At 47.3% G+C, this 13,400-nt stretch overlaps 1 protein-coding gene across 1 annotated transcript in view; it reads left to right on the forward strand.

The window, feature by feature from the left end:
• The first annotated feature begins 474 nt into the window (after positions 1 to 474).
• Positions 475 to 13,400, forward strand: part of Rhoq (ras homolog family member Q) — a 42,061-nt gene continuing 29,135 nt past the window's right edge. Inside the window, exons 1-2 of the mRNA XM_070025522.1 lie at positions 475 to 821; positions 1,376 to 1,434. Coding sequence (XP_069881623.1) covers positions 680 to 821; positions 1,376 to 1,434 — 201 coding nt within the window. The 5' untranslated portion in view covers positions 475 to 679. The remainder of the gene's footprint in view (positions 822 to 1,375; positions 1,435 to 13,400) is intronic.

The following is a 13,400-nucleotide window of genomic DNA, read 5'->3' on the forward strand; positions in this document are numbered from 1 at the left end:
TCCCGGCGAGCGTTCCCCGCCGACCCCCTCCCCCAGGCCCCTCCCCCTTCCGCGCGCCCCCCCGCCCCCCGCGCTGCGTGCGCTCCTCCTGCCCGCCCCTCCGCGCCCGCCTCGCTGGGACTCGAGCTGGGCTGAGCCGCAGGGCTCCGCGGCTGCAGCGGGGCGGGGTCGCGGGGACCGGCGGGCGCGGGCGCGCGGGCGCGGGAGCCGGGTAGGCGGCCCGCACTCGGGGGAGGCGCCGGGGCCCGCCCTCCTCCCGGGCCGAGCCGGGCGGGGGCCCGGGCCAGCGCGGGGCGGGGAGAGCCGCCTGGCCCCTCCCCTCCGCTGCCCTCCCCGAAGTTGCCGTCTCCCCCCCGGGGCCCGACAGTCTTATGATCCAGCGGATCCTCCAGGGGAGGCCGGGCCGGGGAGAGGGCGCGGGCGCCGGGTGGCGGGGGCTGCGGGCGGGCGCGGGGACCGGGGCCAGGGCGGGGATCTGGGCAGCGACCGAGGCGGCAGCCGCGCCCCGGGCCCGCCGCCCCCTCCCCTCCCGCGAGGGGCGTCGCTGCATGGGGCCGGGGGGGCGGCCCTGCTGCGCCGAGCGGCGACGGCGGCGGAGCCCCCAAGCGGGCTGGGGCTGAGCCCGGGGCCGGGGCGGGGGCTCCGGGGAGACCATGCCCGGAGGCCGGCCGGCCGCAGCATGGCTCACGGGCCCGGCGCTCTGATGCTCAAGTGCGTGGTGGTCGGCGACGGGGCGGTGGGCAAGACGTGCCTGCTCATGAGCTATGCCAACGACGCCTTCCCCGAGGAGTACGTGCCCACCGTCTTCGACCACTACGCAGGTAAGGCTCGGAATGCTGACTAAGGGGCTGCTCCCCGGGCCGGGAACTTTGGAGCAACTTTGGTGGAGCCCCCCTCGCCGCCTCCCCGGAGCGCGCTCCCAACCACTCCCCCGCTGCGCCCTCCGCCTGGCAGCCCTGCCTCGAAGCGCTGTCCCGGACCTCCCCTGGCCGCGGGCCCCTGCTCCTCCGGGACACCCCAGTTCCCCCCAGCCCCGCGCCCCTGACCTTCCCGCAGCCTCCTCCCCTCTTGCCCCAAGACACGGGGGCTGGGGAGGGGGGCAGAGAGAGAGATTTCAGGGTACCAGGCCAGACGTAGCTCTGGGGACTGGCGAGGAGAAAAGGGTGGACAGCTGGGGAGGGGGGGCTACATCACACCTCGATTTCAGACCACTTCCCAGTGAGGTGGACACAAAGAAAAAGGGGGTGACATTTCCGGAGAGTGCCCACATGACTCCAGCAGGGTGGGGGAGAGGAGGGTTTGGGTAGGAGTGAAACCGTCCCGGAGCCCCGGTCACTGTGAGCCTCTCTCCCCGCCCCCACTTCTGTCCTTGCAGTCAGCGTCACCGTTGGGGGCAAGCAGTACCTCCTGGGACTCTATGACACAGCCGGACAGGTGAGTGCCCGGGCCTCTGGCCAACCCTCCTCCCTTTCCTCAATTCCGTGTGGCTCTGAACGGTCTGGGGAAATTGAGGTGTCTAAGTGGGAGGATCTGTCTTCCACAAGAGCCCTCTGGGTTAGGTCTTTTTCTCAAGTCAGCAAATTATGAAAACAAAACAAAACAAATGCAGCCCAGCACTGTGAACCTCTGATAAGTGAAAGTTTGTGCCTGTGTGGGTCCTTCTGTGTGGTCCCAACTCCTGTTGCAAAGTGGCAGTAGCCAATGGTGAAGCGTCCTTATTTTTAGTTGCAGATGACCAGGTCTCCCCCTCACAGCCTCAGTCTGGTCTCTCATTGGTGAGTGGTCTGCCTGCCCGAGGAGCCTGATTGGTAGGAAATGGCATCATCTAACATGATGGGAAGGCATTTGGTCCTGGTTATGTTTATTACAACATCATTGCACTCTGGGACTCCAGTCCCTGAAAACGTAATTTGTGGTGTTACCAGAGGACTGCAGGGAAAAAGAAAAGAAATAACAACCATTCAGCCACTCCCTAGAGTGGGATAGGAAAAGGTTAGGGGTACAGGGTGAATCCTCCAGGAAGAGCTTTTTATCTCCCCCCCCCTCCCTCCAGGAAGGCAGGTGACTTTGGGTTTTCTTTGGAGAGGTTATTAAATTGAAAGAAAATGAACACTTCCCACTGCAGCTTCTGGCTAATGTTTACAAATCAGAAGTGGCCAGGTTGTACTTCTCCTGTAGGACTAAGGGCTTTTTTTTTTTCTTTTTTTTTTTTTTTTCCTATCTCCTTGTCCTGGTTCATCGCTCTTTCTAGACCCACTTTTTACTCTTGAGCTCAGATTTCATGTGATGAAGTCTTACAGAATCCAGCTCTATGATTTGACCTGAAAGAATGACATTTCTGTGTGCCATGCTGACTTGTGTCCCTGAAGACATGTTAACAGTTGGAGGGCTTGGAGAGTCACTTTGGGGGAAGTCCAGTTAATTGAGTTTCCCATCTGTAGAGAGGGGTAATATCCCTCTCCTCACACAGACATGCACACACAAACACACAGACTGTGTATGCTAGATTCTCAGCACTGAGCATAGCACATACTTGGTACTCAGTAAAGGGAGTGCTGCTCTTTGTAGCATGTCTAGATTTGGCTTTCAGAATTGTGGTTCTCAGATTGTGTTAGATTCTAAAAATGGTTTGTTACAGGGGGTGGGGTACCTTGATGTAGCATTGGCTTCTGAACTGTTAAGTTAGAGGAACATCTGAGGATGGACATCTACTGGCAGTTCACGATGCCAGAGACCACCCACCCCTATCACCAAACTGGCTCAAGTACATGTGGTTAGTTCTCAGCTTTCCATGGCCAGTTTTGGCAGAACTTACCCAGTCAAATCAGAACAACTTTTAAGTAGCAAGTACACTTGATAAATAAGAGGTTGACATTATTGGTTATTATTGGTTAAAAAGAGGATGATTTGGGGGGCATTTACCCAAATGATCACAAACAAGACTATACTAAAGCTACCAGCACAACCATGTTTATTGCAGCATTATTCACCATAGCTAAGGTATGGAACCAACCCAGATGCCCCTCAGTAGATGAATGGATCAAGAAAATGTGGTGTATATATATACAATGGAATTCTGTGCCTCCATCAGAAAGAATGACACTACCCCCATTTGTTAGGAAATGGAAAGACTTGAAAAAAATTATATTAAGTGAAGTAAGCCAGGCCCAAAGAAACATAGGTCCCATGGTTTCCCTTATTTGCAATAACTAGTATATGGCTAGGACAAGCAGAAAAGGTCAAAAGCTATGTACATATGTCCAGATAAGATGATGTTAAGTGAAATGAACCCCAAGATAGGGACACAAATGATGTTTGCTTTCTTTCTTCTAATGTGTTTATAATGTACCATGTGATTTTTTTTGTTTCTTTGTATGTTCCTCCCTCGCAATATAACCCCCGTTCTCACTGTATTTGATGTCGATACCCTGCATCTTGTATATACATTTCTCTAATTTGGGGAGGGTAAGGGAAAAAAACAAAATGCTTAAATAGGGTTACAGGTTGACGCATTGTAACAATGAAATATATAAGACACTATGTTGAAAAATGAACTTTACAATTAGGCCTGTGGGAGGGGGGTACTTGTAGAGGTGGGAGGGAAGAGATGGTAGGGGAAAAACAAAGGAGGAGGCAACAATGCTTGATAGGAAATATACTCATTACCTTGCTCATGTAACTGTAACCCCTCTATACAGTATTTTTATAATAAAAAACCATTTTTAAAGTCTCTAATTTGAACTTCTCTTACTGCCTCTTCTTTCTGTATTTACTTATCCAAATAATGTTTTTGACCAAGCACCCTATTCGGCTGGACATGTGTGTGTCAGAGCTGTTCTATGCAACTCAGATCCAACTATTTCCCAAGCCCCATCTGCATATTTGGAGTGGGACAACCACATGCGAATACTACTTTATTTACTCCATAAAACAGCCTTGTAATGATAGGTAGCTTGCATTTTTGTAGACAAGGAAATGGGCTCAGAGAAGCTAGGTTGCTTGCCTTTGGTCACACAGCTGCTAAGAAGTGCTGCTGGGTTTACAACCTGGATCTAAGTCTGCTTTAGTCATGGGAGGTGCTGGGAAGCCCTCTAAATCGGTGGCATTATTTGTATGCACTTAGATGTAGACCCTGGAATCTTCACAGCCATTCTGAGATAGGAGAACTTCAGTCTTAAAGACTACCTAAAGTTGAGCCCATTCACAGAGCCATCATCACTTTTCCAGTTAGCATAAGAAATACAACAAGCAGGATCAATAGAAGACTCCAATATTACTGTTTTTTACCCAGCGATGGGACAGCTACTCTCCTTGCCCAAATTAGTTCCCTTCACGTTTCTCCCAGTTGCTATGACTTTTGGGTTTTGATCAGCTAGTAATAATTCATCTCTTATTACTAATAAGCAAAATTACCCATAATGAGACAGAATGACAAATGTCCTTTGTGCATATAGTACTATGCTAAGCTTTTGGGTAGTACAAAAGAATAAATTTAAGAAATAGGGATCTGCCACAGCTGATGTCAGCTTAGGCAACAGTGTTATGCTTATTCATATGTCTTAGATAGATTTCTGTATTATATTTGAGTACTTAAGAACCCCTGTGGCCAGGTGCCGATAGCTCACACCTGTAATCCTAGCTACTCAGGAAGCTGAAATCTGAGGATCATGGTTCGAAGCCTGCCAGGGCAGAAAAGTCTGTGAGACTCCTATCTCCAATAAACAACACAGAAAAAGCCAGAAATGGTGCTGTGGCTCAAGTGGTAGAGTGCTGGCCTTAAGTACGAAGAGGCTCAGGGCCTGGGCCCACGCCCTGAGTTAAAGCCCCAGGACTGACAAAAACAAACAAACAAACAAAAATGAACAAAAAACAAACAAAAACCTCTATGAATTGATAACAGATTCCTTGTATAGTAACAACAATGGTAAATAATACATAAACACATGAATGCACGTATGTATGTATGTACTCTATCCATGTACCTACCTGCCTACCATCTAATCTGTCAGTCTCTAGATGGGTAGCAGAGAAAAGCCACACATGGGTTTTGTTTTTTAATTGTAAAGGTAATGTACAGAGGGGTTCCAGTTAGAAAAGTCAGGTAATGAGTACATTTCTTTTTGAACAGTGTTACCTCTTTCCTCATTTTCTTCTAGTTTTTTTCCCTCCCTCCCCCATCCCCCACAAATTGTATAGTTCATTTTAAGTTGTATAGTTCATTTTCAACATAGTATCTAGTGAGTATCACTGCTGCATTAATTCACCTCTTGTCCTCCCTTTTCTCATACATGAGTTATAGAATCTAATCTCCATTTTATTGTACTAATTGTGTGGTTCTAACTGTTCTTTACCGTCTTTGTAATAATAATGTGGTTTGGGGGGATTTATGCTACAGAGTTGCTGTCTTAAATTCTTCAGCCTATGGAAAAGCAGCTGATACTGTTTGATGCATGTGGTAGATATGTAAGGGATGTTACTAGAAATTATACTCCACTGTGAGGAATTGGGGGGCTGTCACGGGTGGAAGAGGACAGTATATTATGCCTGGAGGTTGTTGAACCCACTGGAAGACCATACTCTTGAATGTTTTCAGCAGAAGTGTGGATGAAATCAGCATTTAGATTCTACAATTCATTAATGCCAGAGAAATAGCTAAGAGTTTTATGTAGGACTTGAGAAGTAAAGGGGCATTTATAGGGGCTTAGTTTAGGTAAGAGAAAGAGCAGAAAGCTCTGAGCACTGGAAAATGCTTGCTTCTCCCCATGTTTACCCGTACACATGGATACCTGCTGTACTTATTAAATAACATAACAGCACCCTTCCTCTGGTTGGCCTCTCTAGTGCATGGCCTTTTTGATGACCCTATCCAACCACAATCATTACTTGTCCAATTTATATATTAGGAATCAAAGGACATTAAGGGAATATTGCAGATGACCTTTTGCCTCCTACAGCAAGCTGACCTCTGCTGCTATTAGAACAGAGGGGAGAGAGAGGAGGAGGGAGAGGGGGAAGAGTGAGAGTACTAGAGCTTGTTGGAACTCAGTTCTTGTCATGTGCTAAGCTTTGGAACATCCTTCAATGTCTCAGCTCATCTAATAAGCATTGCTGTCAGAGGAAATGCTCTCCTCTCTTGGATGAGCTTTTGGGTGGTCCAGGAGCAGTGTGACAGTTTGGAGTGGGAGTTGTAGAAGCACCTTCCTTCTTACTGGAAGCCTTCTGGGGAGGTCTGGCTTCCTTCCTAGGCCTTAGTGAAGCTTCTCCTTTGCATTGTAGCTTTTACAACAGCTCCGTTGCTGTCTGCTCAGGCCAGGTTTGGAGAGGTAGATTGTCTGCCTGCTCTGCACTGTTTGGAGCAAAGAGAGGTGGGACAAACTCTCTGCCCAGACAAGCCGGCAGGGAGCTGCCTGGCAAGCTGCTCTCTAGCTGCAGGCTCCAGTCTGATCTCTTAATCTTTGGCAGGAAAGCAGAACTTGATACCCTGAAGAGGGAAACATTGAAGCCCAGTTTATCCTGGGGTCTCAGAATACCTGTACTCAGGAGGATATGTGTTGGAGTGAGTATGAGATCCCTAGAATTCCAGATTTAGCCACTGTCCTAGTGTGGAACGTCCATATGTATGCTGTGAGCATGCGGTTGCTATGTTTGTTAACTTAAACACACGAGTTCAGGTATGCATACATGAGAGCTATAAATATCCTTTACTCCAGTGTCCCCTGGGGAAACTTTTTCAGTGACAAGTGAGATTTGTTTCACACTTGACATAACCTAGCAGCTGTAGCCCTCTGGATGTCCAGAGGGGCACTTCCTCTAACATAAGGACTCTTCCCTAAGCAGCTGGGCCAGGCCCCTCCTTCTGCATTTCTTGGGGCAGCACCCGAGGGCCCAATATAACCAGGAAGGGGGAAAGAGACAGTTATGGCTACTGATGCTTTTCCAGGCTGGGCTTGTACACACTTTCTTCCAGACACACTGGCTAAAGGAAGAAAATAGAAATGAATGAGTTTGTAGGAACCAGACAGAAATGTCAGTCAGGAGGTGGTTTTCCAACTTTGGAGAAACATAGGGTGCCAGACCCTAGGTTCCTGCAGCCTCGCCTAGGACGAGCCCAGGGATCCTTCCAAATATTAGCCACAACAGGTGATGCTGGCACTGAGCATCCTGGTTTCCCTTAGTAACCTGCAGTAAATTTCTCATCTGTGCATTTTGCTAACCTTCTTAGAAGCTATTTATATCTCCATCTTGTACTGCATCACCCAGGAATGCAGGTTTTCCTCCTCTGGGTTGAAACTGTGGACAGCCTTTGTCCACACCCAACCTTTGCTGTGTAGAATGCTGTCATCCCCTCTTTGTGACCTTAATGTCAGTTTGGGATGGGCTAACAGACAAGGACAGGAACCGGGGGGCTGTGCCCACTGACTCTGATTGGTTTTAGATTGTACCTCAGCTCTGCTCATCCCCTTTTGATTCTATCTGCTTTCTCTATCATGGTTCTTCTGGAGTTTGGTTGACATGTCTACTTTGTAAACCAAAGCTTCCTATCAGATACACCAGGCATGAGGGCTAACCAGAGTGCCAAGACTGTGGCCCATCCCTTCTGGGGAGACTCGGGGTACAAGATACACGTTGCCATTTGCTGTTTGTGTGTGCATGATATACTGAAGCAGCCCTAGCTCCAAGGAAGGCTGTCCTTGCTAGGCAAGCACTGTGGCATTACTGTAGCACTGAGCTACATCTCAAGTCCCTGCTGTGATAGGAAAAAGTACGAAACATTATCTTAAACTTCATGGGTCAGAGGCCTTCTGAGAAGGGGACTTGGGTGGTTTTGTTGTGGAATTGGAGTTTCAAGAGATGAGATCTCATAGTATTAAAACAAAGAAAAACAAGGCAGCTTTCCAAGGGGTATCAGTTTCTAGCAAGGACGTGTCTTGGCAGCAGTGGGCGCTACCCTACGGAGAGGCTCAGATGCAGAATAGCTGTGCTGTAAGAAGGAGCAAGAGGCAAAGAAACCAAACAAAAGATCATACTTGACTTTTAAAACACTGACCTACAAGCCCATGGTAGGCTGAATTTCCTGAAACTCTGAGAGGCTTGGGTTTGCACTAATTTGGCCTGCTTGGGTCAGGAGTGGTTTTGTTGTTGATGCTGTTGTTTGTGGGTTTTTTATTCTCAGCAGTTCAGTGTTCCTCTTTCTTTTTTTTTTTTTTGATTTTTTTTATTGTGAAAATACTGTACAGAGGGGTTACAATTACATGGGCAAGATACATTTCTTATCCAGTGTTCCTCTTTCAGTGTCTGGTGCAGCTGCTCTGTGTGCAGGGAGGCCTGCAGGTGGCAGGGTTCCTGTGGTAGAATGCTCTGGGACCACTGCTACTTGCTGTCTGCATTCCAGGACCACAGGGGACTGAGTCTTCTTCTGCCCCAGCACCCGGCCCAGTGCCTATTACGTGCTGGGTACCTGCAATGAATATATCATAAAATGAGTTCGTGCATATCCAGCTGTCAACTTCTTCTACTAAAGGCTGAACAGTGACTGGGGGTATTGTTGCAAGTAATATTGCAAGTAATATTGCACAACCCCTCTTCCAGAAAAACTTTGCTTCTCCATAAAAGTCTCCAAGAGCCAAAGACCATTATAGGTATTTGGAGTCTATTGTTTTTGCCCCTACACAGAGCCAGCTGGCTTCAAGGATCCATGATGTAACTTCTTCGTAGCTGGGTCTATTGGTCAGCCAACTCCTCCTGTGAGTCTCTTTCTGTGTGAGATAGGAAGACAAGTTCTACCTTGCAAGGTAGAAATAAAGATTATATATTATGTGGGTAGTGACCCCACATGACCTGGAAGTAGCTCAAAGTAATGGCCCAGGGCAGCTTTTGGTTCCAGTGATGTTGGTTTGGCTCTGGCTCTGAGTTCTAGCCTTCTGAGGGTGAACAGACCATGGGAAGGTCTTCCTCACAACTGAACAACTCATGGGATACTGAGTGCTACAGAGTCCTAGATGGAAGGAAGTTGTGGGAGGAACTACTATGAAGTTCTAGGCTGCAAGGAGAGACAGGAGGCAGGAGATCACTGGCTGCCAGCGAAGGCCCCACATAGAGCTGCTGGGCCAGCCCTGGCTCTCCCACTTCCAGAAGGAGGCTTGGCCTTCTGCAACCTGTTTCTATCCAGACAATGGAATGACAAGAATACCTCCTTGTATAGTTTGGGACTAAATTAGAGTTTCCCACTTCCCAGAGGAGGAATTGTATCTAAGCTTAGGGTGGTAGATGGTGGGGTCTGGGACATAAGCAAAATCTTCTCAGTCACACTGGGGGGCCCCTGCACCTACCCCAAGTGTGTTGAATACAGAAACTCCTTTCCGTGAAATAATTAAGAAGCATGACACTAAATGAGGTCATGCAGGCAGGGGGGTGCATGCACAAGCTCTTATTAGGTACTATAGGCAAAGCAGTGTGGGGAGGGAAGTTGGGGGGTGTCCCTCATGTGCCTTTATGGGCCTGCTATCAGTGTCAACGCAAGGAGGAGGCTCGATAACTAAATTAGGGAGCTTTTCACCCTGTGACTGACAACATAGTAATTAGAGACGTATTAATGTTTGTTGATCTTAATAGAAAGTAAAGAAAGTGGGGGAGGAGACCTCTATTGTCGTCATTGTTTCTTTTCAAGTGACTGGTGGAGATTTGAATCAGCTGTGTCTCCAGATCCCTTGTCCTAGGTAAGGATAGACTTAGGGGCTTACGTGTCACACACTCGTCACAAATGACATTTTCAGAGAGTGCAGAGCACAAGATCTGCTGCCTCCCTGGGGTCTCATTCCTGCTCCTGGAGTCATAGTGGTATTTGTCTCATTTTCCTGGCTGAGAGTGGTTAGGTGACTTGCTCCAAGCCACATGGCTGGTAACAAAGCCAAGATCCCAAGGCAGGGCTCTGGTCTCTAAGTCTTGAGTTCTTGGCGTTAACTTATGCTAATCAGCTTGGCCATAACGAATGCCTTAGCGGACACAGATTCCATTGTTGGACATTTCATGCAAAAAGTACATTCTGACCATATGGCTTTTCTACATAGAAGAGTTTGGTGCAGTAGTTTCTGTAGGATTCCATTGGGGCGGTTGCTATAATGGCTCTTGTAAACACTTGCCCCTTGTAAAGTGATGCTGTTTTGTTAATTTGCCCATAAATCACATCACTTTCTTGAAAGGGCATGCCTGGAGTGAGAGTGTGGAAGAGGCTTGGTGCAGTTTGGAAATTACTTGCAAGTGACAGGTGTCTTTTCTATCCCATAGGTACTACACAGGCTTTTCCTTACCTTCTGTTAAGAGTTTTCTTATATGGGGGAAAACTGCCTCTTCAGAAATGTGTCTTGTCTTGGGCTGTGGGTGTAACTCAAGTAGTAGAGCACCTGCTTAGCATGCAGAGGCCTTGAGATCATTCTACCACTGAAAAATTTTAAAAGGAGAGAGAGAGAGAGAAAGAAAGAGTGGGTGTCAAGCATTTGTCTAGTTAGCATGTATAAGACCCCCTGGGTTTGATCCCTAGCACTTTTACCTGAATATTCCCTGAATATATCCCAAATCTTCCTACTACACTACCTCCTGTTTTTATTATTAGCCTCCAACCCCATTGCCACCCACTTGTTCATGGATTTCCATATCATTGGACTGTTTCCTGTGGTGGCTATCAAGCCTAGATGAGAGCATTACTCCATTCACTTAGAAAACATTCACTGAGCACCATATCTTGGTTGGGGCCTGGTAGAGGTTGCAAGTTGGATCAGGCACAAGTCCTCAGAGTATGTTATGGTAAGGGGTTGAGGAGACACTCAGTGATGGGAAGAGTAGAGCCTGTTCCTGAGGCTGGAGTCTGTTCTTCCAGCAGTTGAACTGCTAAGAAGAGTGAAGTGGAGGAAGGGCTCTCCAGAAAGAGAACGTACCTACCTTAGATTCCCACATGGACAGCCAGGATCTGAATTCCTGCCCTGGTTTTCAAAGTGTCCTCCAGCCCATACTGATCTCCTGGAACTTGTAAGGCGTCCAGATTCTTTGGCTCCAACCCAGATGTCCCAAATTAAAAGTTCTAGCAGATCTCTGTTTTTTCCAGGCTCTTCAGATTATTTTAATGTAGGCAAAAATGTCTGACTTACTAAGATACTTGTGTGCTTGGTGCAAACCACCTGCACCGTCCTCTGTACAGTTTTACATACACATGGTTCTCAAGGGTGCAAGGCACTTTTAACTCTTTCCATGTTTTAACATGTTAGCATATTTTTTCTGGGAAGAATCAGAACATCTGTGAAGATGGGCTAAGGTACTGTTATGAGGAAATGTGGACAGGATTTTATGAGTCGCTGTTAGTTCTATAAGTATGTTGTCTTGGCTGAAGGGTATATATTGAGTAAGCACTGTAGGTATTCCTTGATGAGGCTTAAATATCAAACCATTGTATCTTAAGAAGCCAGAGAGATATACCCTGGTCACCACGGCTGAAGTTAGCACGCTGGGTAGTGTCAGGCCCTGTGCCTAAGTAGGATGGTGCTTTGATTTGTGCCCAGTTAGTTCCAAAGTGTCAGATGGGCCATTGTTAAACTCCTCAGACAGGTTACAAGGACTAGCTGGAGGCAGAAAAGGAGCTGTGTGTTAGATCACCCACCTAGGCAGTTACTGTTCTTTCCTTGGCCCACCCAAGTGTTCTGTGCTGTGTCTTCTTCTGCCTCCATTCTCTTCTCTCCTTTCCCTTCCAAGTGCTTTCTTTCTTCGCTCTTTTCTTTCTTTCTTTCTTTTCAAACTTATTCTAGTCTAGAGAAACCATCCTCTTTCAAATGGTGTGATGGCTGGGATTATAAATGAACCAACTCAAAGCTACCACTGAGAGAGCATTTAATTCTGACCATCCAGCTCAATTAAAATTCTACTTACTCCTGCTTAATTTCAAAGGCTGTCCTGCTCAGCCAGCAGGTCAGGGATAACTGGTATTACCTGCAGGTGTTTCTAATGGCCTCCTTGGCCCTGGAGGCATGAGGAGGGGCCTGGAGTGAAGAGGGGACAGAGGAGGAAGGATCTCTTCTTTAAGGACTGGGCTTTGCCCAGCAGGCTGAGCTTCAGGTCCTCATCCAGGCTTCATTTAGAAAGGTGAGAATGTCTGAGTCCCGGCCCCACATGGCCTCCTCCCCTCTCGAGGTTGTTCTTTCTCTTAAACTAATTTATTTAACGAAGTAAATCGACTCTTGGCCAAAATCTAGCATGAAGATTGTGAGTCCCTTGAGAGGAGGCTGCATGTGACACATAGCACTTTGCACAAAATTTGGAGGCCCCAAGGAACTGGGTATATTTGGATCTGAGAGCTTGTTGGCAAGATGATTGTGGAAAGGAATCATCCTACATCACTGCCATAGTGGCTTTGTCATTTAGAAGGAGATTTCTCCATGTCTAGACATTATTGAAAAGCTTTAAAATCAGGTTATAGGTGGCGGTTTTAATGCATTGTCCATTTGAACACAATGGGACTCACTGTGGAGCTCATTAGCAGAAAGTCTGCCAGGTCTATTTGGATAAAATATTGGGCTGTGAGTATGAATTGTTCTCTAGCAAGTCTAGACCTGTGGGAATCTTTCATTCTGCTTTATGGCACGTATGCCTCCAGCATGGCCTATGACCACCTATGATAGGTGGGGAGGAGGGGAGGAGGTAGGAGGGATGACTGCTTAGCCTTACCTTGTAGCCAAATAGGTGATAGAAATATCAGTAAATTGGAGCTGGTCAGGGACATTTGTCATGATCAAATTGATGATATACATGTTTCCTCTTCCTTTAAAAAAGTTAAGATCTAATTCACAGGCCATTTGTGTGTGTGTGTGTGTGTGTGTGTGTGTGTGTGTGTGTGTGTCTGTGTGTGTGTGTGTGTGTGTGTGTGTGTGTGTGTGTGTGTGTGTGTGTGTGTGTGTACTGGGGCTTGACCTCAGGGCCTGGGTGCTATCCCTTAACTTTTTCACTCAAGACTGGTACTGTACCACTTGAGCCACAGCTCCACTTCAGGCATTTTGCTGGTTAATTGGAGCTAAGAGTCACATTGAGTAGCTAGGATTACATATATGAGCTATTGGCACGTGACTAGCCATTTTTTTATTACCACCCAAAGAAACCCTTTGAGTTTTAACAGTCAACTCTGCTTTTCCCTTCCTCCCATCCTTGGCAACCACTGATCTACTTCCTATTTCATGGGTTTGCCTTTTCTGGGTACTTCATGTAAATGGAAGCATACAATATTTGCTCTTTTGTGTCTGGTTTCTTTCATTTATCATAATGCTTTCAAGGTTAATCTGTGATATATCAAGTATTGCTATTTTAGCTAGCAACTCATGACTGTAATCCCAGCTACTCAGGAGGCTGAGATCCAGAAGATTAGA

The sequence above is a fragment of the Dipodomys merriami genome, unplaced genomic scaffold (assembly GCF_024711535.1).
Source record: "Dipodomys merriami isolate MVZ:Mamm:240054 unplaced genomic scaffold, mDipMer1.0.p SCAF_17, whole genome shotgun sequence".
Lineage (NCBI taxonomy): Eukaryota > Metazoa > Chordata > Mammalia > Rodentia > Heteromyidae > Dipodomys > Dipodomys merriami.